This window comes from Urocampus carinirostris, chromosome 2 (genome assembly GCF_059441175.1).
Source record: "Urocampus carinirostris isolate Australia breed hairy pipefish chromosome 2, RoL_Ucar_1.0, whole genome shotgun sequence".
Classification (NCBI taxonomy): Eukaryota; Metazoa; Chordata; class Actinopteri; order Syngnathiformes; family Syngnathidae; genus Urocampus; species Urocampus carinirostris.
In genome coordinates, this window is record NC_142350.1 from 66,051,048 (window position 1) to 66,078,185 (window position 27,138).

The 27,138-nt window shown below is 40.1% G+C and overlaps 2 protein-coding genes across 4 annotated transcripts in view; one reads left to right on the forward strand and one right to left on the reverse strand.

Annotated features, from left to right (window-relative positions):
* Positions 1 to 10,123, reverse strand: part of nagpa (N-acetylglucosamine-1-phosphodiester alpha-N-acetylglucosaminidase) — a 31,268-nt gene extending 21,145 nt beyond the window's left edge. For both annotated transcript variants that reach the window (XM_088327539.1, XM_088327538.1), the window contains exons 1-2: positions 9,940 to 10,123; positions 5,045 to 5,268 (exon numbers count right to left, since the gene is read on the reverse strand). In XM_088327539.1, the coding sequence (XP_088183665.1) occupies positions 5,045 to 5,268; positions 9,940 to 10,028 (313 nt within the window). In that variant the 5' untranslated portion in view covers positions 10,029 to 10,123. The remainder of the gene's footprint in view (positions 1 to 5,044; positions 5,269 to 9,939) is intronic.
* Positions 10,124 to 10,363: 240 nt separating this feature from the next.
* ndufaf6 (NADH:ubiquinone oxidoreductase complex assembly factor 6) lies at positions 10,364 to 26,994 on the forward strand. Of its 2 annotated transcripts, XM_088328135.1 has the most exons (10): positions 10,365 to 10,403; positions 10,481 to 10,602; positions 13,209 to 13,308; positions 14,232 to 14,354; positions 15,389 to 15,445; positions 16,937 to 17,039; positions 17,123 to 17,256; positions 19,204 to 19,305; positions 20,817 to 20,873; positions 26,664 to 26,994. In XM_088328135.1, exons 2-10 carry the CDS (start codon positions 10,595 to 10,597, stop codon positions 26,790 to 26,792), a joined length of 813 nt encoding a protein of 270 aa, XP_088184261.1. In that variant the 5' UTR covers positions 10,365 to 10,403; positions 10,481 to 10,594; the 3' UTR covers positions 26,793 to 26,994. The 2 variants fall into 2 exon arrangements, with proteins under 2 accessions (XP_088184260.1, XP_088184261.1); XM_088328134.1 differs by having other exon boundaries at positions 10,364 to 10,602.
* The last annotated feature ends 144 nt before the right edge of the window (positions 26,995 to 27,138 follow it).

Consider the following 27,138-nt stretch of genomic DNA (forward strand, 5'->3'; position numbering starts at 1 on the left):
TCTGCTCCTATCTTATCTCAGCAGAACTTTTTGAAAATACTTATATTTAATTACAAGATTATTTGAATGTTAGATGTTACAAAACTTCAGCTTTGCTTTCATTAAATTGTCTTTATTAGGTCACGGAATTTGTTTAATTTATTTTCTGAAACCAAAGCTATAACAAAACACAAAATCAATGTTTTTTTTTAATCAGGTATTTCCTTCTTTTTTTTTTAAACAATGCAGTTGAGGTCTAAAACCAAGAGTAGGACAAAGGAGGCTACCTGTTTTTAATGTTTAAAACCCATCAAAGTATGAATATGCTTGGTAAACTTACAAATGGATCAAGGCGTATGATAATATATCCAATACAAGAAATTATTATAAATAAAAATGGTTTACAACTGCCTGGTTTTACACTTAACAAACTTGATGAACATATCTAAGTAGGTCAGTTCAAATGGTGCTCATTTATGTTGTAAAGGCAATCAATGTATTTATTTGGTTGAAGGTCACAGTTGTTTGTCATCTCAAACTTTAAAAGCAATCTGTTGACATACACCATGATAGGATGTCTTCATAAAAAAGGTTCCTCATTTAAGCTACAACTTAAAAAAAAGAACAGGCACTGTGTAATACTTCAAAAGTTTGTCATGATTGGGCCCCTTCTTTTCAGCATTTACATGCTTCCATGAGGTGATATTATTCGCAAGTATAATATCAGTTTTTATTGCTCCGCAGATGACACTCAACGACCGTAAATTCCGGACTATAGAGCGCACCTGATTATAAGCCGCACCCACCACATTTTAAGGGGCTAACCGCTTTTGTACTTACGCAAGCCGCACCTGTATATAAGCCGCATGCGCCCACATTAAAACATTTAACACAATCACAAAATTAACCCAAACACGACTTTGAGTCCCGCGATTTTAACTGAATTTAAAGTATACAGTCCTAAAACCACAGCCAGCAAAACGAACGGAAAATGATTCCGGTACTTGAGATTTGATGCAGACCTGCAGAGTCCGGGTCCCGTTGAAAGTAATCCAAGGAAAAAAAGTGTATACTTCCAAAGGTAAGGGTGGGAAAAATATATATCCACTATTGTCCGCCGTGTCCACAAACACACACCTTTACCGGTCCCCACTTCCCGTCATCCCCCGCGTTTGTTACGCCCCTTCTTTTTAATTGGCCAGTGCAAGACTTATCAGAATAAGTGTCCAAAATAAATACATTACACAAATATACAGTTGCAAATACATATTATACATGGTTACACATATTTACAAAGAAAGACGGTACACCGAGAGAGTTTTCAAAGCTTTAATAATAATATTATAACTTTCATCCCAAACCGTGCCTGTGAAGGGTAGCAAAACGCTACTAGAAACACGCTCGCAATTCAGTCAACGGGTCTGTCAAAAAAACATACCGTACATGTAGAAATCACGGTAAACCGTCATCATCTTCCACCTTATAACTGACGTCGTCAAAGTCGTCTTCCTTCAGTATGGGAAAGAGACTTTGTCACATAGACGTCGTCCAACGCTCCCTCCCTTAATGAAAAACACGCTAGCAACACGCTCGCAAGGTAAAATTTACATGCAGTAGCTCTGTTTCCTTCATTATCGGACTGCTCGGTTGCGTTTAGCTTGAAAGCTGCGCCATGTGCCTTTCTTTTTGAAATTTGCATGATGAGGATATGTCTACGTTTATTTAATTTGTGCACAAGCTAAGAAGTTGCAGTCTTCCTCGCGCCTATATTCCACCGGTCTAAATCTTACCTTTTGTACTCGAGCGCTGCTGGCGGCTGTTAGAAAAATTACATAAATTGGCCGCATCACTAAATAAGCTGCAGGGTTGAAGGTTTGGGAAAAAAGTAGTGGCTTATAGTCCGGAATTTACGGTATATCTTCCGATGGAGGAATCTGCCACACTAAACTGTGGAAATTTGGAGACCTGCCTCACTGAGATAAAAGAATGGATGTCACTCAACTTCTTGCGCCATTACTCTGAAAAGACCGAAATGTAAGTTATTGGTCCATCTAAATGCCGTGACTTGTTCTCAAAAACAGTTCTGAACATTGACAAATGTAATATCACCCAGAGTGACTCAGTCAAAAATTTAGGTGTCCTATTTGACCCCGATCTGTTCTTTCAAACACACGTGAAGAATATTACTAGAACAGCTTTCTTCCATCTTTCAACATTGCTAAAATTCGCCCTATGCTGTCTCAGTCGGATGCGGAGATTATAATTCACGCGTTTGTTACCTCCCGTCTCGATGACTGTAATGCACGACTCTCCGGTCTCCCGAAGTCCAAAATCCAGAGCCTTCAGCCGGTACAAAATGCTGCAGCGAGATTTTAACTAAGACAAGAAAGTTTGATCACATGACCCTGATTTTAGTGAACCTGCATTGGCTCCCTGTTAGCTCAAGATGTGATTTTAATGTTCTTTTGGTACTATACAAAATCATGCATGGACTTGCTCCCTCATTTCTTTCACATTTAATTCCCCCCTATGTTCCGCATGACCAACTTAGGTGCCGAGGTGCCTAACTTGCTTGGGTGTTTGGGCATTTGTGTTGGCCATGGTCCAAAGATTTTTGTGCCTGTTTTTTGCTAATTTTTCACTTTTTTAATTTTCCTTTATTTCATTTGTTATTGTATGTGTTTGTCTTCCTGTCGGTCACCCCTCTTGAGGGATATGACGTGGGTAGGTAGGTAGATAGATAGATAAAAGGACGTATGTAACTAATTAAACATACAGTTTCTCTTAGAAACTGTAATAAAAAACTGCACAGCTTATGCCTTGTTAACGTGATATGAACTAAAATTGTTTTGCCTGATGGGTCTACAGCTTATCAAACCGTTAAAGCATGTATCTAAATGTGGGTTTGTCAATCCTATTGAACTGCAGCATTTCAGTTGCAATGTACTGTGTGATAAAACCTGCTAGCGTGCGCCATTTTACACTGTCTTGTGACTTGTGTGTAGCTTCCACGTATACCCAATTGTTTGACATTCTTCCTCAGCTGACTAGCTCGGCGAATCGGACCGGGTGACTGGACTCTAAATGCTGCTCAAGGTTAGTTCGTTGTGTTAGCTCCTTTCGCAGGCACCTTCTTGAAAAAGAGTTTGCACACCGCTTCTTCTGTATTTTTGGGCTTACTGCTGTTGTTGGGTATAAACAGTGTTCTCGTTTGCCCGAGTCCCTGCGTCCTAGACACATAATTTTTGCTGGGGACGCATAGTCTCGAATTAACATGCGTCCCCGGGACGCAACCTTTTTGACACAAAATTGTCATTATTACCAGATTACTTTTTTTTTTTACAAAGATTTGTCGCACTCCAAACTTTTCGTCAGGCAGATCCGGCAGATGTTGTTTTGGTCTCGTGGTTCGAGATTTCGTCTGCACGCCGATCTCGGCAAACGAGATTTTGTTGCTTCGAGATGACGTCATTGTTGTGGTGCTTGTCGTCGAGGGAAGGTGAAAATCAACACAAAATTGGTAATTTCTTCAGTGTCAGTAATAAGTCGAAACATAATGCAGAAAGTGATAACAACAGCAATAATTCCGCCTTGAAGATCGAGGAGGCAGGAAAACACGTGAGTTGAAGCGAACGATTCGACGAAAGAAAATAAACAAAAGAATACTCCTAGCAAGAAAATGACTTTTCTGCCAAAATGGAATAAATTATATTCCTGGTTACGCTATGAGGAGGATTATAATGGATTGGACCTTGAGAAGGCATTACAACTGTGGCGGGACAGCAAACCACGAAGAATATACGAACTGAAAAATTTGAAGTGATAACTGCTTTATATTAGCAATTAACTGTGATGATTAAAACTACATGAATATATAAATATTTCAGCAATATTATTTTGTATAGTGTACAATATTGTGAACTGAAAAATCTGAAGTGATAACTGCTTTGTATTACCAATTAACTGCGATGATTAAAACTGAATAAAAATATAGATTAATATAATTGTTTGAGCAATAATATTTTGTATAATGTACAATATTGTTGTGAACTGAAAAATCTTGTATTACGTATTTGTATTACCAATAAACTGTGTTGATTAAAACTGAATGAATATATGGATTTATATTATATATTTGTCGTCGATTTACAATTTCAACCCCAATAACATAAAATTTTGGGGAGCCATAGATCTCTGTTGGGACCCATAGATTTTTGAGCATGCGAGTCCCCGGGACCCATTACTTTTTACAGGTAAAATGAACATTGTATACACCCAAAATACTGAAACGGCGCAATTTTGAAACTAAAAGTTGCGCCCCATGATCACCCCATAACAGAGTCCTGATGTTGTCTGCTTCTGCTTGTGCGTCGCTACGTGTTGATGAAATTTCCTTGACATTTCGGTCAAGGGTGGTCACAAACGAAGGGGGTGGACAAAAAAAAAAGACTGTAATCGCGAAAATAAAAAATATTCGCTAACAGCCCCGACTACGGAGAGTTATTATCTACTTTTTTACGGCAGGTTTGACGGTTACTGTTGGCCGCAACCACGCCGAACAAGCAATCATCAAAACAGGCAGGGTTCCAACCCCTCACGCACCTTAACACTGCGGGGTTGTTACACTAAATATTAGATCAAGTCAAGTCAAGGCATGTTTATTTGTATAGCCCTTAATCACAAAGAGTCTCAAAGGGCTGCACAGATCATAAACTATTGAATGTGCTACATGACAGCTCACGTAGTCTTGCGGAGAAGCCTCATTTAACGGTAAAAACTAATCCGGTCCCAACCAAGTTTCACACAGACCAATCAGGTTAAGTTTGTAATCACGGACTCACGGATTACCAACAAGAAGAGCTTTAGGAGCAAGCGATCTAATATGCAAAAGACCAAATTTTAGCTTTGCTGAATCGTTTAATGGCAAAATGCTAATGAGTTATGCTAATGGAAACATGCTAAATAGTGATGCTAACGAATAAATGATGACTGCTACATGCAAATAAATATGTGAATGTTAACGTGCTAACGGCTACATGTAAAAAAAAAGGCTAACATTGCTTACCAGTCACAACACGATCAGGCAGGTTGTGCACAAATAGCTTGGAATCAGCTACGGGCAGGCTGCTGTAATTGCTTGCAGGAAAGGTTTCGTGCGTGCGATTCCCGTGCACGCTGGGCTGGCAGTCCCGAACGTGGCGATGCGAGTGGCGAGGGCCGTGGCCGTCCGTGTAGGGTTGCAGGATGTCCATGTGGAGTAGTGGGATCTCATCATGTGCTGACACTCGTCTAAAGGGAGCACAAAACAGTTAGCCTCCAGGAATAAGATATCAAAAAAGGCTTGCAATCCTTCAGAACTGGTTGCCAGCCAATCGCAGGGCACACGGGGACAGACAACTCGCTCGCTCATCCACACCTAGGGACAATTTGGACCGGCCAATTCACCTGACATGCATGTTTTTGGAATGTGGGAGGAAACCGGAGAGCCCAGAGGAAACCCACGCAAGCACGGGAAGAACATACAAACTCCGCAGAGGAAGTCTGGTAGCTGGATTTGAACCCATGACCTCAGAACTGTGCCGCACACGCGCTAACCACTGCTCCGCCGTGCTGCCCCTAAATGAAACATACCTTATTAAATTGTGAAATCATTCTGATATACTTGAGGGTTTTATGAACAGCTTTTTTTTATGCCGTTCCATGTGTTCCGTTACTCCCCAAGCCTGCACAAAATGGAGTCATTTTATTCATATTTAGTTTCTTTTGTCTTTTATTAGCATATTTGGTATTGGAGTAATCCAAAAGTACCGTATTTTCCGCACTATAAGGCGCACCTAAAAGTCTTAATTTTTTTTCAAAAGCTGACCATGCGCCTTATAATACAGTGCGCCTTATATATGGCTCAACATTAAATCGCAAGGTCTCGCAACTTACGCAACAGCCGCCGACTCGATTTTCCCCCGAACGTGGAGTAGTCCGCGGTGTATGCTGGGATTTATATACCGGCGTTTCATTGGCTAACCAATGTGTCAATCATCATTTGAATCGATCGCTATTGGCTAAAGTTATTCTGAGCCTCGGATAGGCTAGAGGGCCGAAACAATCCCTGCAATTGGCCGAAAAAGATGTGTCATTCATCCGTTAAATCGATCGCTATTGGCTGAAGTTATTCTGAGCCTTGGATTGGCTAGAGGGCCGAAACAAACCCTGCAATTGGCCGAAAAAGATGACTGAATAGCAAGCTTGCTAAACTACGCCATAAAGAAACATGTTTCATTAGTCTGTATTCGTAAACATTTGACTCTCCTGGATTTACTACACTCACGGTTGTAAGAAGACCATGATTGCGTATCATTATTGAACATGAGAACTTAGGTGAGCTATGCGGCTTTAGTTTCCCGGTATCTTGTTCTAGAACGATCTTGATGTTGCTGTGATGAGTTGAGTGAATTAAACTCAATTCAGAGTGTTTATTGTCATACGCACAGTAAAGTTGCGAGCGAAAAAGAAAATAGAAACTAAGGAATGGTTGGCATTTCTTGAATCCCAAGACTTTAACCTTCCAAATGATATTTGAAACGATGCATTTGAGTGACATCGTACGGACACCGCATCCGCACGTGTCTACGACACGTATTTGCTTCTTGCAAGCTTTGGGAATGTTAAAGGGGTAATAAGTTTGCACGATCTGACTGTTTTGTCCACGTTCCCATTGTAGCGCCTTATAATCCGGTGCGCCTTATCTATGGAAGATATAGGACCAAAAACTATTTTTTGGGGGTGCGCTCTATAACCCGGTGCGCCCTATAGTGCGGAAAATACGGTAATTGAAAGTAATCAAGTTAAAGTAACCCTATCCAACCCGGATGGTATACAGTACAGCAGGGGTGTAAAACTCAAAGGGATGAAAGGGTTCTGTTGGTATTATACAAAATCATGCATGGACTTGCTCCCTCATATCTTTCAGATTTAATTTCCCCCCATGTTCCGGTCTTGAGCCTTCGCTCTGGAAATGCTCTGTATTGCACAGTCTTTTTTGGGCAAATAGTTTATTGTTTCATTTTTTCAAATGTTAGCTTCTCATCAGTAAACATTAGCCAAATTCTTCAGTTGTAGAAGCTGTTCTGCTGTCGTCGAAATGAAACAAGTTGGTCAGAATTTCAAGTTCAAGGATCAAAATGAACAAAGGGTTGATAATTTTGTTAATTCTTTCTTTTTCTTTTGTTAATTCTTCTAATTCTAATTAATTCTAAATAGTTTGATAATTAATAGATTGGTCCATATAAAATAAGAATTGATTAAAGCGCAATAATAATGTCGATATAAATCTATTTATCTATCTATCTACCCTGGTCATATCCCTCGAGAGGGGTGACCGACAGCAAGAGAAACACATACAATGACAAAGAAAATGTTAAAAAGGGGAAAAAATAGCAAAAAAACACACACACACAAACATTTTTGGGACCATGGCCAACCTAAATGTCCAAACACCCAAACAAGTTTAGCACCTCAGCACCTAAGTTGGTCATGCTTTGGTCCCACCAGATGAAACAGGACACAAGCAAGCGGCCGTGTCACTCGGGTTAGGGTGAAACAACACACTCTTCTGTTCAACAGCAGGGCCCGACAGCTTTTACTGGTTTACCCCTGCCGCATCATACAGTTGCACTGCACATCCCTTAGAACGCGTCCAAACATCCGACTATCCTTTCACAACACCTCTCCACTCATTCCGATCACCAACAAGAGCTCTAGCTTCCACTATATTTAGACATCTTTCCTGCAGTGCACTCATAACACCATCCATGGGGCGGCAGTGGCTCAGGAGGTAGAGCGCTCATCTTGGGATCAAGAGATCGCAGTTCGAATCCCGGCTCCTCCGTCTTACCAGTCGAAGTGACACTGAACCCCTAATACCCCCAATATGCAGGTTAGCGCCTTCCATGGCTGCACGGCCGCTATTGGGAAATGTGAAGCACACTGTAAAGCGCTTTGGGAAGTCTTGACTTGAAAAGCGCTATATAAATGCAGATCATTTCATTTCATTTTTCCATCCACGTCAATCGCGGCCTTCCTCTTGGTCGATATAAATAATCACATTTATTAATGCAGATGCAAACCTGTCAACCTGTACGTTTTTGCCGTACAAAGAACATTTATTAAGCATTTTAAGACGTGTACGAAGTAATAGAAAATCTGTACGGAAAAACGCAAATTTGTCAATTATGGGTACCATACGGTGTCTACCGACTATCACGGAACAGCAAATCAATCAAGTCAAACGATTTCGCCGCGGTAGCCTCTGCCTCAGTATCGTTTTTTTTTTCGTTGCAAACGAAGCGAGCAGTTGGATTCTACTGCGCACATGCGTCTGCCGCCTCGGATATCATGTGGTAGTTGTGTAGTGAAAGGAAATTCGTCTCTTTTTAGAGAACCGGCTTTTTAGGCTCAACTCATTAAAGAGAGCCTCAAACGGCTCACTTGCTTTGATGCATTATATTACGAATTATGATGTTGTATAAAAAAGTTAAGAAAAAAAGGAAGTATAAAAGGAAAAATTAAAAGACAGGTTTGTGGTGATACCTTTAATTAATATATTACCAACAATAATTTAATGCAGAAAATGAATTAATAATTTGAAAAAGGAAATGTATTATTCTACTTAATTCTATTTGCATGTATTTTTTCCTTCTACAGTGAACGTCCAAGCGACTTCATTTTTTAACTTTTTTTTATAATAAAACTCATTCATGTCGAACAACTCAGTATCTCACAACAAAATTTATATATATATATATATATATATATATATATATATATATATACAGGGTTGGGTAGGGTTACTTTAACTGGATTACTTTCAATTACTTTTGGATTACTCCAATACCAAATATGCTAGTAAAAGACAAAAGATACTAAATATAAATAAAATTATGACTCACAACACGTGGTAAGTTTTCTTTCCTGGCTTTGATCTCTTTGATCTCCGGCAAAACTACCACAAAATGCGACAGAAACAAAATGAAAATAAATCCTAACAGCTTGCCAACATCATTTTTTGCCGTTCCATGTATTCCGTTACTCCCCAAGCCTGCACAAAATGTAGTAATCTCATCTCATCTCATTAGCTGCACCGCTTATCCTCAGTAGGGTCGCGGGGGTGCTGGAGCCCATCCCAGCAATCATCGGGTAGTGGGCAGGGGACACCCTGAACTGGTTACCAGCCAATCGCAGGGCACACAGGGACAGACAACTCGCTCGCTCATTCACACCTAGGGACAATTCAGACCGGCCAATCCACCTAAAATGCATGTCTTTGGAATTTTATTCATGTTTAGTTTCTTTTGTCTTTTATTAGCATATTTGGTATTGGAGTCATCCAAAAGTAATTGAAAGTAATCCAGTTAAAATAACTCTACCCAACCCTGTATGTTACAACATATATGATATAACGAAACACATGTACAATAAAACATGTTAAACTACATTAATAAACACGTTTGAAAAAAAATATATTTTGTGTTTTGTAAGGGAAAATACGACAGTTTGTAAGGGCATGGAGCCCAGGAGGATGACAGGTATGCAGATACTGTATACAGTATTTGCAAAGAAAATGTGCGAGATCTCAATATGGTGGATTTAACATGCGTTATTATTAATATCAATTGATATTGTAATTAAATAATATACATATGATTAAGAATGTTATGATACCAGAAAAATATGGTTCAGTTAACAACATATTGACCGTATGTTACACATAGCCCAGTAAGGAAGTAGGCGATATAGAGGAAGCAAAAAGGGGCAAAAAATGAGGTCAAAAGTACTTCAAAACTACTAAGAAGTTTATGAGTTTGTTTTCTTTTGAGCGAAAGCAAAAGAAAGAAAACACGTTTTTGAAGTTAGCAAACTTATTAATTAGCATTCCTCCCCAAACCGTTAGCTTTACGGACTCACCCGTCACCACTACTTCGACTCGTGCGCAGCCGGGCAAAAAGAAGCAAAAGTAGCCACAAGGAACGGACGAACACCAGTCTGGTTTCCATGAGAGGAGTTTCTCTTTCGTGTTAAAGTTTCATGTGAGTTTATTCCTTCTTTCACGACACTTTTTGGGTGGGGGGCGTCCATCTCCCATCAACAAAAAGTAACCTTTTCATAACTTCCGCACCTGGTTTACAAAATAAAAGTAAATCAACGTCGCGGGTACCGAATTACCAAAATAAAACACACTTTCCCATTTTATTTTGTGTTCGTAAAAAGTACATTTGAATGTTATTCATTAATTTTCAAAGTTATGAAAAGGTTGGTTACATGGACCAAAAAGATTCAAAGTTTGTCTTTAGGGAGGGCTGTCGAGTCAACAGGCGAAGACGAACCCACCACATATTTCAAAGCGAAGAAGAAAACCAGGAAGTTGAAGGGTATAAACATGGCAGCCAGCATCAGTTGTATAAAACATACATCGTCTTGCGTTAAATCGTTGCTGTTTTTCACCCAGTGTAAGACGTCGCCGGTTAGTGCGTGGCTTCCACGGGCTGCGGAAATTCGGAGTGTGAGAGCCGCTGCCAGCGCCACTGCGGAGGTCCAGCACCATGAAAGGTTCTGCTTGGAAATGGTTAGGTGGGTCCTCTAAGTCAAATTCAGTGGGTGGAAGGTTGTATAAAAAGTGAAATAAGACAAAGCACCAAAATTCTGCCTTTTTTTTGGTAATAATTTTTCGTTGAATAGTTGATCTGGTATCTATTCTTGTATATTAAAAACAAATCTGCCCAAAAATATTATTTGCATGTGTCAACGAATGGGCCCATTCTATAAAACTGAAAAGTTTAAATAGCAATCTTGGAGGACTACAAAGAGTGTTGTAAATAGATGTTACATAAGCATGGAGCGTACATGTCAACCTTAGTGTAACGACCCTCAATCAGGCGCGACACAGGTTCACAGTCACTCGGTTTATTGCCTGCATTCAGTAAACAAAACAATACAAATAAGTCAGGGCGTCTGTGCACGACTGCATACGTCTAAGACATTAACAGAAACAAAAATACAAAAACGGGACATCACTCAACATGCCACACATTGTGGCGTGGTTGCATTGAAACATGTTGCATCACAGTGGTCATCGTTTCAAACTCTATTACTTTACTTCTAATGAGTGCTTTTTTATGCATAATTTAGTACAACTTGTATCCATTTACCGGTATATACAAAAATAATTCGTGAAAGCAGCTCCTATATTTAGCAAAATATGAATTTTTACGGGCAGCACGGCGGCGCAGTGGTTAGCGCGTGTGCGGCACAGTTCTGAGGTCATGAGATCGAACCTCCTGTGTGGAGTTTGCATGTTCTCCCCGTGCTTGTGTTCGTTTCCTCCGGGTACTCCGGTTTGCTCCCACATTCCAATGTTAGGTGAATTGGCCGGTCCAAATTGTCCATAAGTGTGGATAAGCGAGCGAATTGTCTGTCCCTGTGTGCCCTGTGACTGGCTGGCAACCAGTTCAGGGTGCACCCTGCCCACTGCCCGAAGACAGCTGGGATGGGCTCCAGCACCCCCGCGACCCTACTGAGGATAAGCGGTGCAGATGATGGATGGATGGATGGATAGATGAACTTTTACCCGAGCTTATATTGGGCACAGCTTACCTTCAGCACGAGGTTATTGTGCTGAAGGTACGGCAAGCGCAGAAGCCCATAAAGTGCCAAACGAAAAAGATAGTTGCACATGCCCATGGCTTAACAAATGAATGCGGTACCAGAATTTTCACAGTAATGAAACAAAAACACAGATTTTGTGAGAATTAAAAAAAAAACTCAAAACAATCAAATTTCAACTCTTACATTAGCTATTCGCTCCATTTTTTTTTAAATATAATGCAAGTTATCTTATTAAGCGACAATTAGCCTTACAAACATAACTGGCACCTATTTCTTCGCAACAAGACTATTTAGAATAAAAAAAAAGATCATTTGTGTAATCAGATTTATTTTATTTACAAAAACAAAAAAAAACACCCAACGATTTACTGTGGGATGCTCTTCCTCTGATATTCGATCTGCAACCTCAGTGGAAATGTTTAAATCTAAGCTTGAAACACACTTCTATTCTATAGTATATGAATAACCGATATTTTATGTTGACAATATATGTCTATTATTTGTTATTGCAACATCCATTGCAGCCTGATCATCTTGGAAGGGGAATTTACCTCATGTGCAGTCCCTTCTCAAGGTTTCTTCATTTTCCTCATGTTGAGGTTTTTGAGTTTTTCTTTGCCCTCGTGTAGGTTTTAAATCAGGGGATGGTGTCATGATAGTCTGTAGTTTGCAATAATCTGTGGTCTGTGCAGCCCTTTGATACTCCTTGTGATTAAGGGCATCACAAATAAACATGACTTGACTAGTATTCTGGAGATGAATTGTATTTCACGAGTGCGCAATAATATCTACAGCTTTTTGATGTCAAAAGTTAGGCATGTACCGTATGTACCAGTACCGCTATTGCAAATACAGATAGATAACAATATGTTGCCATCAGTGCAGATAACAGTAGCGGTTGCCCATTCAAACTGATCTGTGCAAAAATGTCAATAGCAACATTTGAAATTTTCAATGTCTGACTTTTCTGAGCTTTCAGCCGCTCCGCCCCCCAGCTCTGGAACTCATTGCCACCTGACTTCCGAAATGCTGCAACCCTGTCCACCTTCAAATCTGTACTCAGAACTTACATCTTCAGACTTTTCTATTCTTGACCACATGCCTCACACACCGCCCTTTTTACAATAATGTGTTTTGTTGGCTATTTATTACTTTCTTGTTTTACTCTTTGTTTATTTTTGTGTCCTACTCGTATGTACAGCGACCTTGGGTGTCCTGAAAGGTGCTTCGAAATACAATGTACCATTATTATTTATTGCAAAACATTCTGCCGATTTATCCCAACATTCTTTTTGGTTTTGTTTTGTATGACTTTTGTCCTTTAAGTCATAAACGTCAGTCCTGCTGTGCCACATCTAATCTCATCAACAATGTCCACTACGTTGTTAAAAAAAATACAAGCAAATAAAAAATATTTCAATTTTAATAATCTCACTACTATGTTGTGAATTATTTTAAATATGGACATTTTGGTTCTTTCAGAAGTTATTACCAATTTCTGTGATTCTCAGTATGATTTAAATTCCAAAAGCATTTTCTATTCCAACACTCTCTTCTCTCCCAACCACCAGGTCTCGGGACTACGAGGGCTTTGTGTGCTCCCTCCTGCTTCCAGAGGCTGCGCGCCGGTCTGCATTGGCTCTCCGAGCCTTCAACGTGGAGCTAGCACAGGCAGGTAGTCCATGATCAGCAATACATCAACTATTGTTTTGCTGTCATAGTATTGCCATCATCACGTCAAGGAACTATGCTGAAGTTGGTTAGATAGATAGATACTTTATTCATCCCCGTAGGGAAATTCACACTTCCAGCAGTATCTTTTTGTTGTTTATTAACAGATTAACAAGAGGTTAATGCTGTGTTGTAGTTTAGCCACAGCGGAGTGGATGACGTCACACGCTAGGCCAAAAGTTCGACGTCCCTGCAGCAGATGGAAATCTTTGTGCCCAGGGTTACACCACCTCGTGTTCACGTAGATTGCGAGTCTGCCTCCTCTCCGCTTCCCGCAGGCGTTTGTGTCTTTGTCCTAACAGCGCTGAAGTAAAAGTTAGCGTCCGTAAAACACAGCAAACTGCAGTCCCTGTAAGCTTTGATGTTTTTGGTATAGAGTTAACATTTACCATGATTACGGACGGTACCGAAGGCTTATAGCGCCCCTAGCCGCTTAGCCTTAGCTCCGTCTCTGCATCCACGATAGGGCCCCTTCATCACGCCGGCACGAGAATTCTTTAGGGCAAGGAGTTGATTCCTCGAATAAACGCATTTTTGTGCGTTAAAACCCATAACGATAGGATAGAAAGTCATCCAAAGTGAAGTTGTCAAACGGGACGAAAAACACAGAAGATAGAAGCAAACACTTAGGACAATAAATCACAAAAAGAGCGAAATAAGATGGAGCTGCTGGAAAGGCTGCCGCTCGCGGCGCCGCCTATGATGATAATTAAGGTTGAGGAGATTGCTAAATGTTGTGTTTTGCTGCTATGTTGTAGAACCTTAGAATCAAAATAGTGCCAACTAAGCTATTGTGTAATTTGCCCTTGCTAAACCTTCCACAAAGACACATTGAATTCATATTTGTGTTTCATCTCCTCAAGGTGAAAGACTCCGTGTCTCAGAAGTCTATCGGTCTGATGCGAATGCAGTTCTGGAAGACGGCCATCGAAGAAATTTATAAAGACAAACCACCCAACCAACCAGTCAGCATTGAACTCTGGAGGGTAACTACTAGCAATATAATTTAACTTTTTACCATACTACAGACGCTGCCTGAGTTACGAACGAGTTAGGTTCCGGACGATCGTTTGTATGTTGAATTTGTTTGTAAGTTGCTTCAGTGCTATATTTTGTATGTTTAAGGCTTGTATAAGTAACCTGTATTGTTTTGTACTCCAAAATTAACATTTTTATAAAATAATATGCTCTATAAAGATAAATAAAGGTAAGTCTAACTTAATTTTGGAAGATGAGCTTCAATAGGTCTTCCTCTGTGGTAAAAAGTGGTCGAAAAAAAGTGATCCAACCATTTTCTCAACCGCATCAAGCTTTCTTGTTCCACTTTCATTTCAAAAGAAACGGCTCGCCTCTTCTTTACACTTTACCCCACCCATAATGAATGGATCCACGAGATGTTAAACAATAAAAATGTTCTTAACGCACTGGAGATACAGTTTTGAATGTTTACACACAAATTAGGAAGAGGAAGCTTTTTTTCTTCGGGGTGGATGCTCTCACAGCGCCACACGATGGTAGCAGCGGAAAAAAAGCACTACAGTACTGTCCTGTATTTGAAAAAAGTGGTACAATACAAAATCTAACTTGCAGAAATGTCCGGATATTTTTCGTCATCCCGAAAAGAATGTTCGTAAGTAGGGGAGCGTCTGTACTTGCTAATTTAGAAAGCTTTCTTTAAAAAATGTAATGGATTATTCCATAGTCCAAGTTAAGGTTGATGTACTCGTATGTTTTTTGCCTTTCTATAAGACGGTTCAGCATTATATTTAAAAAAAAAAAAGCATATTTGTAATATTTTCAGATTAATTAGCTATTGCTATATCACTAAGGCCTTTTAGAAGACACGTGACACATATAAAAGCGGTTCTCTTGTGGTTCTCTCGGAACATGGGATGATGGATGGTTAACTCCTTGATATGACGTAGAGTTAGAAATGATGTTGTTGTTTTTTTAAGATAATACAGTTCTGTATATTCGTGCTTTTCAGATGACATACTCTTTGATTATTGCTTTTTTACAGGCAGTGAAGAAGCATAAGCTGACCAAGAGATGGCTGACGAGGATTATAGCTGAAAGAGTAAGGCTGCTGTTAAGTTTATGATTTGGTAGACCTCAATTACATCAGTGGATTTTTGAACTTGCAAGGAAAACAGGAGAGAATCCAAACCTCATATAAGAAATTCCAACCTGTTCTTAAAGCCCTCCCTGACTTCTTTCTTTTTTTTTAAGTATCCTATGTTACAAAAGCAGATCCACCCTAAAGGGTTTGGAAATCAAAGAACAACATGATTGGCCAATTGTGTCAATTATATAAATTGTGCATATCAGTCGAAACAACACTCAACGGTAAGGTTATATAGTCAAACTAGACAATTCCCGAGGCAAATGTGAGAGTTGTGATGGATCTGGAAGATGATGGTATTAAACTAAAAGCGTTGAGTTGTTTGCATGTAACAGTTAATATAAATACTTTAAACGCAGAGATCTATCTGTAATATTTATTTTGGATCTGTGGGGGGACTCTGCACCCACAATGCATGGGCCATTCAATTTGAATGGGCCCATCCGGAATGCATTGAGCCCTTTCATTTGATGAGTCACTGTGATACCCAGGGAAGTTCCCAGGTGTGGGCCACGTGTATCAATGTCCCACATGAAATTTAACCATGGGTTTATGGTGGATAATAACGAGTGGATGAGTCGTTAGCATCTGGATGTTAGCATGACTCGTGAGCATAAATCTGTTAGCATGTAGATGTTAGCATAACTTGTTCGCTTAATTTGTTAAAATGAAGCAGTTTGCATTTAGCTGTTAGCCTAATATGTTATCATGTAGCTGTTAGCATAACTTGTTAAATAAAATGAAATGATCTGCCTTTATATAGCGCTTTTCAGGTCAAGACTTCCCAAAGCGCTTTACAGTGTGCTTCACATTTCCCATTAGCGGCCGTGCAGCCATGTAAGGCGCTAACCTGCATACTGGGGGTATTAGGGGTTCAGTGTCTTACCCAAAGACACTTCGACATGTAACACGGAGGAGCGGGGATTCGAACTGCGATCTCTTGATCCCAAGATGAGCGCTCTACCTCCTGAGCCACTGTCGCCCGTTAGCATAATTTGTTAGCATGCAGCTGTTAGCATGTACCCATTAACATAACTTTTTAGCAGTAGCAGTTAGCATTCAGCCATTAAAAATTTGTTAGCATGTAGTGGCAATGGGTTGTGCTGTTGAAGCCATCACAACGGATAACAAACTGGCATCCTATATGATCTGTTTTGCAGGTGTCCAGTATTAAAAACCGAACAAAAACTTTCCCGCTGTCAAGACCCTGACTCTAAAATAAAACACTTAAAGTGAAATTAACAACTGGCAGAGTGTGATTAATGAAGTACTCTGACCGTTTTTAAGGTTAAGAAAATGTAGTTTTGATTCTCTCACTGTTTTGTTATTAGTTTTTTTAATGCTTTTATTCTAAAACTGTTCAGGGAGTAATCAATGAACCTCTATACAACATACCAGCGCTCTTTACAAAATCCATCTACTGAGATGAATCCTAACTTTTTTCAGGAAAAGGATCTAGATGACAGAGGCTACCAAAACCTCCAGGAGCTGGAGTCGTACGCAGAGAACACGCAGTCTTCACTCTTGTACCTGCTTCTCGAGTCTTTAGGTTGGAAGGTCTTGCAAGAACAATATAGTTTTTTATAAATTCCAAATCGCTCGTGAGATTTTTTTGTGATTTTATTGTGGCAGGCATAAAAGACGTCCATGCGGATCATGCAGCGAGTCACATCGGCAAGGCGCACGGCATCGTGACGTGTTTGAGGGCGACACTTCATCACAGCGGCCGGCGCAGAGTCTACTTGCCGATGGACATCTGCATGCTGGTGAGATGCTTTGCTCCTGTTCCATCAAGTGCTTTAAGTGGCATTGTGATACATCAGAGGCAGCTAAAGCACGGAAAATTCCGAACTATTTGCGGCTACATTGTAAACCAGGTGTGTCAAACTCATTTTAACTCAGGGGCCACACGATAGAACAAACATTCTGTCGGGGGCCGGACTGGTAGATTAAAGAGAAAGAAAAAGAGAGATAAAGAAATAAGAGGAAGCAGGAGGGAAAAGGAGAGGGGGCAGGACAGAGAAAGAAAAAGAGAGAGAGGGAGAGAGCGTGAGAAACAAAAGAGATAACAAGTCATGAGAGAGGGTAAAAAGAAAGGGAGAGGAAGAAAGAAATCCAAAGAGAAATAGAAAGACAGAAGGAGAGAAAAGAAAGCGCGAAGGGTAGAAAGAGAGAAAGAAAAAAGGAAAAAAGGAAGTTAGAGCAAAAGAAGTTAAAAAAAGACACAGAGAGAGAAAGAAACAAAGAGCATCAAAGGAAGAGAAAAAGAGAGACCGAGAGAGAAAGAGACAGAGAGTGGGGAAAAAAAGGGGTGAGAGAGAGAGAGAGAGAGATAAAGAAATACAAGTACAGTGTCTTTGTTCGAGGCACCTGGCTTTGGCAACATCAAGTTGACATATTTCAACCTGCAGCTTGTTTTTCTCTTGCGCTTCTCTGAGTGTTGTCCCGCGGGCCGGATTCAATCCCTTAGCGGGCCTGATCTGGCCCGCGAGCCGCCTGTTTGACACCTGTGTTCTAAACACTGAGGATTTACCTACAAGTGCGGCCATATATTTTTTTAATGCCGTGAATACCATTTTGCCCAGGAACAGTTAACCAATAAAATGAATTGTCTCGAAAGTACAATAAAATTGTAAGGCTTGTTCTCTCAGTGCGAGAAGGTGCCGGTTAGCTGCACGTTAGCATCGGGGATCCTCAAAAAAGCTAGGTCTCCGTGATGATTCACATACAACAGTCATAAATGTAGTGGTATTCCCACTAGTTGTAGCATGTCATCTGTTTTAGGGGTAATGTATTTTGCATTGGTAAGATACAGGTACAGCAGGGGTTTTAAGAGTTGTTTCGTAGCCGCAGCAGCAGGCCAAATCTGTGGCCCCGCTTTTGATTCCTCTCCCGACGCCGCCTCTTTCTCTTCCTGGACCCAATAACAATCCACTGAGCACCCGGTGCCCTTGCCCATTTGTCGGGGATGTTCTATCTTTAATCTCCTGTGCTTAATTTGAAAGAAAAAATCTGATTAGGGCAGCCTTGTCCAAAGTCCATGATCAAATTTTTACCGGCCCGCATTAACAATAAGATTAATAATATGTGACTCACCAGTAATGTTAACAACAGTATAAAGTACATTTTTACTCCCCAAAAAATATCACCATTTCCCCAAATGATGGCAGTAGCCCTTTCCACTTAGCCCTTGGGTTTCTGTGAGAATTTTAGCCCATCCCATTTCCAACATGGCAACGTAAATCAAAAAGGAAAGTTGTGACCATGAGGGCTGCCGCTTCCAGCACAAGTGTAAATTGGAGTATTTTTTTTTTTTTTTAACGAAATTCTAAACATCCGCCTCTGCCTAATTTGCCAAGAGACTGCGGCTGTTTACAAAGAAAATAATATCAGGAGGCAAGGCCAGACCAAAAATGCTGACTATAAAAGGCTAACTGTAAACAAATGCTGTGAAAAGGCGAACTGGAAGCTGTTTTAACGGCACAGCAGTGCTTTTTCACGAAACCCTGCGAGTCAAATGAAAATGCTACCGGGCGGCGATGCTGATCGCCAAAAATTGCAGAGCTTTCATGTAGGGCGAATTGATTAAAGATTGTTCAAAGAATGCCAGGATAGTCGGCCTTTAAGCATTTTCAATTTACCTAATCTGGCCCGCTTTCTGAAAAGTTTGGACACCCCTGCTTTAGGGTATGTTTGTTTCTGTTTATCTGTAGCATGGCGCTTCTCAGGAGGACTTCATCCGCCGTAGCCAAGAGCAGAACATACGGGACGTTGTGTACGACATCGCCAGTCAGGCTCACGTCCACCTGGAACACGTCAGTACTTCGGCAAACACGCCACACAACATACCTGTCGCGCTCCAGGGCTCCATGCCCTCAAACTGTCGTATTTTCCCTTACAAAATACAAAATAACCCTACACCATATTTTTTTCAAACGTGTTTATTTGTGTAGTTTAATATGTTATATTGTACATCATGCAGGGTTGGGTAGGGTTACTTGAACTTGATTACTTTCAATTACTTTTGGATTACTCCAATACCAAATATGCTAATAAAAGACAAAAGAAGCTAAATATGAATACAATGATGACTCACAACACGTGGTAAGCTTTCTCTCCTGGCTTTGATCTCTTTGATCTCCGGCAAAACGAACATAAAATGCGACAGAAACAAAATGAAAATCAATCCAAACAGCTTGCCAACATCATTTTTGCCGTTCCATGTATTCCGTTACTCCCCAAGCCTGCAGAAAATGTAGTCATTTTATTCATATTTAGTTTCTTTTGTCTTTTATTAGCATATTTGGTATTGGAGTAATCCAAAAGTAATTGAAAGTAATCCAGTTAAAGTAACCCTACCCAACCCTGTGTACATGTGTTTCATTATATCATTCTGTACATATTCTTAATAATAAAACAAAAAATAGAATTTAAAAAAATCAAAACATCAGGAACAATTGTTATCAGCATAACTTGAATGTCCATTAATAACACTTTAATTTTAAATTTGTAAATAAAGGAAAGAGTGAAGTTGGCTTTTCTATTATGTAAACCAAACCATAATATAAACCATTGATGCTTGTATTTTAAATTTCAAATACCAATATCAAAACAATAGCTTTATGGTTTTAATTAGCTTTTTATATAGAATACGATCGCTATTGTCGCAGCAGAATGAGCATTCACACGAGGGGGGGGATTTTGCAGGGGAGTCGAAATTAGGCACTACAGTGGCAGACGCATGCGCACAGTAGCCACAAACGCTCGCTTCATTTGCAACGAAAAAAACGATACCGAGATAGAGGCTACCGCGGCGAACTCTTATGACTTGATTGATTTGCCGTTTCGTGATAGTCGGTGTATACCCATAATTCACAAATTTGCGTTTTTCCGTACAGATTTTCATGTACGTCTTAAAATGCATAATAAATGTTTGTACGGCCAAAAACGTACAAGTTGACAGGTGTGCAAAGGGGGTCACTTCAGCATAGCTTCCTATTTTTTGTTGCCATCTTGTGGCATGCTAACAGCTAATGTAAACGAACTTTGTTTTTCTCCAATTATTGAAGTTCCACAGTTATGAAACCGGTGAAACCGGGGTCAATGGGTTAACCGAACGTGTTTTTATTCCGTCATCCCCTGAAGCAAACATGTTTGCGACGAATTCACCGCTCTCTCGAACGCTATCAAGTAATTAGCGGCAGAGTGTCAGTGTGAAGGTCGTTCTCATGGCCATTCTGCTTCTGCTATGGCAGGCACACACGCAACGAGTGAGGCATCGGCAGCTTGCGTTTTATTTTCGCTTTTGTTTCCCTCCTCCCTGCAGGCCCGTTCGTTCGGCCCTAGCGTCCCAGCTGCTGCTACGCCGGCCTTCCTCCACACGGTAAGTCTTCTCACGGCGACTAATAGCCAAATGAGACCTCCTGGCTGGATGACTCCATGCAGCTTTGCATCTTCCGTGCTCGACAAAAGTTGAATAAAATTAAAACCTGCAAAAATGACAATGCCGTATTTATATTGGGGTACAAAAAAGGCTCGTTTGCATCATTCATTTAAAAACAATGTCCAACTAACACAAAACACAAGGAAATTACTGCAGACAAAAATGTGCTGTATTTGTACGCGTATAAGAGGCACTTGTGTGTAAAGCGCACCCCTAAATTTTGTTAAAACTGGGATTAAAAAACATTGAAAAAACGTTACTGGCTCTTCTTGCACGTTTTGGCTTCTAAGGGGTAGATAGATAGATAGATAGATAGATACTTTATTCATGCCCGCAGGGAAATTCAAATTTCCAGCAGCATCCTTGTGCTGAGAACAATACAATAATAAAGCAAAAATACAATATACAAATACCCAATGTGACGTGCTAATACCCACTGTAGCGTGTTATATAGAGTATCTTGATAGTGCTACACAGAATACACATTGCGATAAAATTCGGTAATATGCAATGTAGGGGGTGTGGTTTAATGTGGGCCTTTACTCCGCCGGGTGGAGTTAAAGAGCCTCATGGCATGAGGAAGAGAAGATCTCTTCAGTCTGTCCGTGGAACAAGACAGTGACAGCAGTCTGTCGCTGAAGCTGCTCTTCTGTCTGGAGATAATGCTGTGTAGTGGATGTGATGAATTTTCCACGATTGACCGCAGCTTTTTCAGTACCGTATTTTTCGGATTATAAATCGTTACGGCTTTTAAATTGCATGAGCCCAATATGCTTAATTAAGAAGGAAAAAAGGAAGTCGACCTGGAGTGGATGTCACATTTTGCGGGAAATTTATTTGAAAAAAATCCAACACAAAAAACATGTCATCTTGAAAGGCAATTTAAAATAGAAATTAAAAAAAAAGTCCTCCAGCGTCAAATTGTTTGTCTAAGCTCCACGTTGTAATTTTTTGTTTTTATTCATCCTGCTAGTCTTTTGTCGTTTTTCACTTCAAATGTCTTGTTACATGTTTTACCCCGGAGTGCCATGTCTAATCTTGTTGCATACAATGTTTCACAAAGTTGAAATCAATGACAATAACAGTGTCTGAAACTCGTGAAAAAAGTTACCAGACACCAGGGCAGACAACTCTGAAAAGTTGCCTGCCCAGCCATAAAGTTGCCTGCCCCATTTTTCACAACTTGAAACACAATAAGACGACTAATCGCAAAAAAACCCATTGTTGCAAAGTATTAAAAGATATATAACAGAACAACACTTTAAAATTAAGTTTACTATAAATCTACTTATAACATTCATTGCATGTATATGACATCGCTGATTTCCATCTGCCATCAGTATGTACCTGTATTTACTCATCTTCATTCATGCAATGTTTGTGTTGCGTCGTCTGCTACAAGCCACGTGAACTCCTCTTTCTTTGTAAATATGCGTAACCCATGTATAATATGTATTTGCAACTGTATATTTTTGTAATGTATTTATTTGTATTTATTTTAGACACTTATTTTGATATGTTTTGCACGGGTGAACAAAAAAGGAGGGGCGAAACAAACGCGGGGTGCCGAGTTTAAGTGGGGACTGCTAAAGGTGAGGGACAGACAAGGAAAGAAGAGGGGGGAAAAAGTTGGTTTAAGAAAAAGGAGTTGCGTGAGTAAATGTGTTCATCTGATATATTTTTCCCACCCTTACCTTTGGAAATATACACTTTTTTTCCTTGGATTACTTTCAACGGGACCCGGACTCTGCAGGTCCGCATCAAACCTTAAGTACCGGTATCATTTTCCATTCATTTTGCCGGCTGTGATTTTTGTACTGTGGACTTTAATGAAGGACATTTAGTTTCAATCGCGGGACTTGAAGTCGGGTTTGGGTTAATTTTGTGTTTGTGTTACATTTTTAAATGTGGGCGCATGCGGCTTATATACAGGTGCGGCTTGTGTATGTACAAAATCGGTTTTCCTCTTAAAATGTGGTGGGTGCGGCTTATAATCAGGTGCGCTCTATAGTCCGGAATTTGCGGTAATATGATAGGTCATCAACTGTAATTAATAGCAAACGGCTATTCCACCGCTCAAGTCTTGACATGCAGATAGCTAGCGTGCCGCTGTCGCGTGCAGAATGTAGGAAGTGCCGCCATTAAAAGCTACTTGACATGCAAAAAACATGTGATTTTTCACGCAGCAGTGGTCGCTCGCAGTGTTATTTTTCTTTTCGCATCCACGTGAGGCACCTGCAAGACGGCCTCACTCAACCTGTTTAAAAATTCATCAAGAATAATTGTAAGCCCGAGCGAGGGTCGTCTAAAACATGAAGAAAACATTGCAGAACACAGAAGAAGGAATACATCAACATTGTCGAATAAATGTTAGGGATGGAAAAGAAAACGAACAAAATTTAGTGCGTACAAACAAAGACATTTATGAGGACTCTCGTTCACGGATCCCTTAACCATTAGAGTTGTAGGGGCACCACTTCCTGTCTTGGGCAAGTACAGCCTGGCGGCGCCCATCACTCTCCATGCCATTTTTTGGGGTAGGATTGCAGTGTTTCCATAGCATTTTGTGAGACCCCGGTGGGTGGACAGTCTAACGGCATTACCTAAATTGTATTACGGTGTACACGATTTGAAATGATCAAAAAACGCACAAAATATGGGGAAAACGTATAAGTTGATAGCTATGTTACTGTAAAGCGCAACCTATTAGTGACGGGAATTCCGGTTCTTTTTAGAGAACGTCTCTTTCAGCTCAGCTCCCAAACGGTTCTTCAGATTTACAAGACAGTGACAGCAGTCTGTCGCTGAAACTGCTCTTCTGTCTGGAGATAATGCTGTGTAGTGGATGCGATGGATTGTCCATGATTGACCGCAGTGCCCGTCTCTCAGCTACTGTTGTTAGGCTGTCCATCTCTTTGCCCACAACAGAGCTCGCTTTCCTAGCCAGTTTATTGAGACGAGAGGCATCCTTCTTCTTGACGCTGCCTCCCCAACACGCTGCCGCATAGAAGAGGGCGCTTGCCACTACTGTCTCATAGAATATTTTCAGGAGCTTTTTGCAGATGTTGAAGGAGGCCAGCCTTCTGAGGAAGTAAAGTCGGCTTTGCCCTTTCCTACATAGAGCTTCTGTGTTGGCAGTCCAGTCCAGTTTGTTGTCCAGCTGCACACCCAGGTATTTGTAGGTCTGGACAAATTCTACACATTCTCCTTCGATAGTTACAGGAACCGGGTGAGTTCTAGTTCTCCTGAAGTCCACCACCATCTCCCTGGTCTTGGTGGTGTTCAGGTGCAGGTGGTTTGCGTCGCTCCATCGGACAAAGTCCTGAATCAATTTCCTGTACTCCTCCTCCTGCCCGTTTCTGATACATCCCACGATCGCAGTGTCGTCGGCAAACTTTTGCACATGGCAGGACTCAGAGTTGTACTTAAAGTCCGATGTATATAGAGTGAATACTGAAGAGATCTTTTCTTCCTCATGCCATGAGGCTCTTTAACTCCACCCGGCAGAGTAAAGGCCCACATTAAACCACACCACCTACATTGGATATTACCGAATCTTACTGCAATATGTATTCTGTGTAGCACTATTTAGTTACTCTATATAACACGCTACAGTGGGCATTTGCACGTCACACTGGGTATTTGTATATTGTATTCTTTTGGCTTTATTATTGTACTGTTCTCAGCTCAGGGATGCTGCTGGAAATGTGAATTTCCCTTAGGGGATGAATAAAGTATCTATCTATCTATCTATCTAACTGATATACAGACCCTCTCCTACTTATGACCATTCGACTTACGAAATTCGGTTGAAAAATATCCGTTCATTCCTGTATTGTGTGCACCTTTTTCCAAGTACAGGACATTACTGTAGTGCTTCTTTCGGCTGCTACAGGCGTGTGGTGCTATGAGAGCTCACCCAGCATCCACCCCGAAGAAGAAATCCTGCTTCCTCTTCTTAGTTAGTGTGTAAACATAGTATACTGTATCTCCAGCATGCTAAAAACTTTGACATTTTTATTGTTGAATATCTCGTGCATTCATTCAATATCGTTGGTGTAAAGAAGAGGTGAGCCGTTTCATTTGAAATGAAAGTGGAATAAGGAAGCTTGATACGGTTGAGCAAATGGTTGGATCGCTTTTTTTCGGCCACTTTCTACCACATAGGAGGAAGTTGCCGAACTCTTGAATCCCATCTTCCAAAAGTAAGTTAAACTTCACTTTATTTATCTTTATAGAGCATATTATTTTATCAAATGTTTATTTTTCAATTTCAAAACTATACAGTTTACTTATACAAACCTTAAACATACTTATATAAACCTTAAACATACATTCCATACAAAATATAGCACTGAAGCAACTTACGAACAAATTTAACTTAAACCTCTGTCGTTTGAAAGTAGGGCAGCGTCTAGCCTTTTTGAACTTTTGACTAATTTATCCTTTCAATGCTAAGCAACTTAAAATTGAAGTAACACAGATTTCTTGAAAACCAAACTACAGAACCATATAAAAATTGGAAATATTAACTCTTCACTGCTGGAAAAAACTTTAACTACAAGAACCTTGAACTATTTACCATTCAACTTCTAATTGACTAAAACAAAGAAGCTCTGAAAAGCACGCAAAAATATGAATTAAAACGTGTACAGGAATAACTAATATCTATAGCATACTGAATATTGAAATTTAGGGACACCAAGTGTTAAGCTTTGAGAAACTGATTCAGATTCTTCTGTCAATGCACAATATTTTGGAGCCATTAATATAAAATAAGTCATATTTGTTTGCACAGGCCGGATTAAAAAGCCAGATGGGCTGTATGTGGCTCGCGGGCCGGAGTTTACCCACTACAGACACTGCCTTACTTACAAACAATGCTCCGGAAGATCATTCGTAAGTTAAGATTGTTCGTAAGTTGCTTCAGTGCTATATTTTCTATGTTTAAGGTTTATATAAGTATGTTTAAGACTTGTATAAGTAACCTGTATTGTTTTGTACTAAAAATAAACATTTCATAAAATAAAATGCTCCATAAAGATAAATCAAGTTGAGTTTAACTTACTTTTGGAAGATGAGCTTCAAGAGTTCCCCCTCCGTGGTAAAAAGTGGCTGAAAAAAAAGTGTTCCGGGCATTTTCTCAACCGCATCAAGCTTTCTTATTCCACTTTCGTTTCAAAAGAAACGGCTTGCCTATTCTCTACACTTTACACCAACCATATAAAATAGATGCACAAGATATTAAACAATAAAAACGTCAGAGTTCTTAGCGCGCTAGAGACAAAGTGCAGTGTGTTTACATATGAACTAGGAAGTAGAAGCCGGATTTCTTCTTCGGGTAGGATGCTTGGTGACCTCTCACAGCGCCACACGGTGGGAAGAAACACTATAGTACGGTCCTGTACTCGTAAAAAGGTGCACACTATACAAAATCTAATTTACAGCAATGTCCAAGTATTTTTCGCCATCCCGGAGAAAATAATCGTATGTACCGTTTTTCGTAAGTCGATTGGTCGTATGTAGGGGAGCGTCTATACTGCACTACATATTATATTGTATTATATTGTAACATCAGGTGATGAACCAGCACAAAGGAAGGGTATATTTACATGCTAATAATAGTCTGATTTAAATATAAATATGAATCCATGTAAATCCCATTATGGTCTTGGTACTTCAATTTTAGAGTTTAGGTTTTCTAAAATATCAGTTTTTTGTTTCATGTAGGTGGTACTGGAGGACTTCTTGCAGAGGGTCAGGAAAGCAAACTTTGACATCTTCCACCCAAGTTTGCAGAAAAGGAATCCCCTGCTCGCCATTCAACTCTACATGCGTTCCTGGAAAAAGACCTACTGAAGGACACCCGAGCCGTTATAGAGACTGAAAAACTCAATTGCAAACAAGAAGTAGACTTGAAGAATATTTGACATTTATGGTAAATATATAGAAAGTCTACGCACCCTTGTTCTATTATTTTGGGTTTTTAGAGTGAGAAATGCGTCTCACAAAATGTTGGCCTTTGGTTCAACACTATTAAAGTTCCAAGAAGCTCGATCTACACATTGTCCCTATAAGATGGCTTGTTAGCTGAAATATAGATAGATAGATAGATAGATAGATAGATAGATACTTTGTTCATCCCCGAAGGGAAATTCACATTTCCAGCAGCATCCCTGAGCTGAGAACAATCGAGAACAATCGA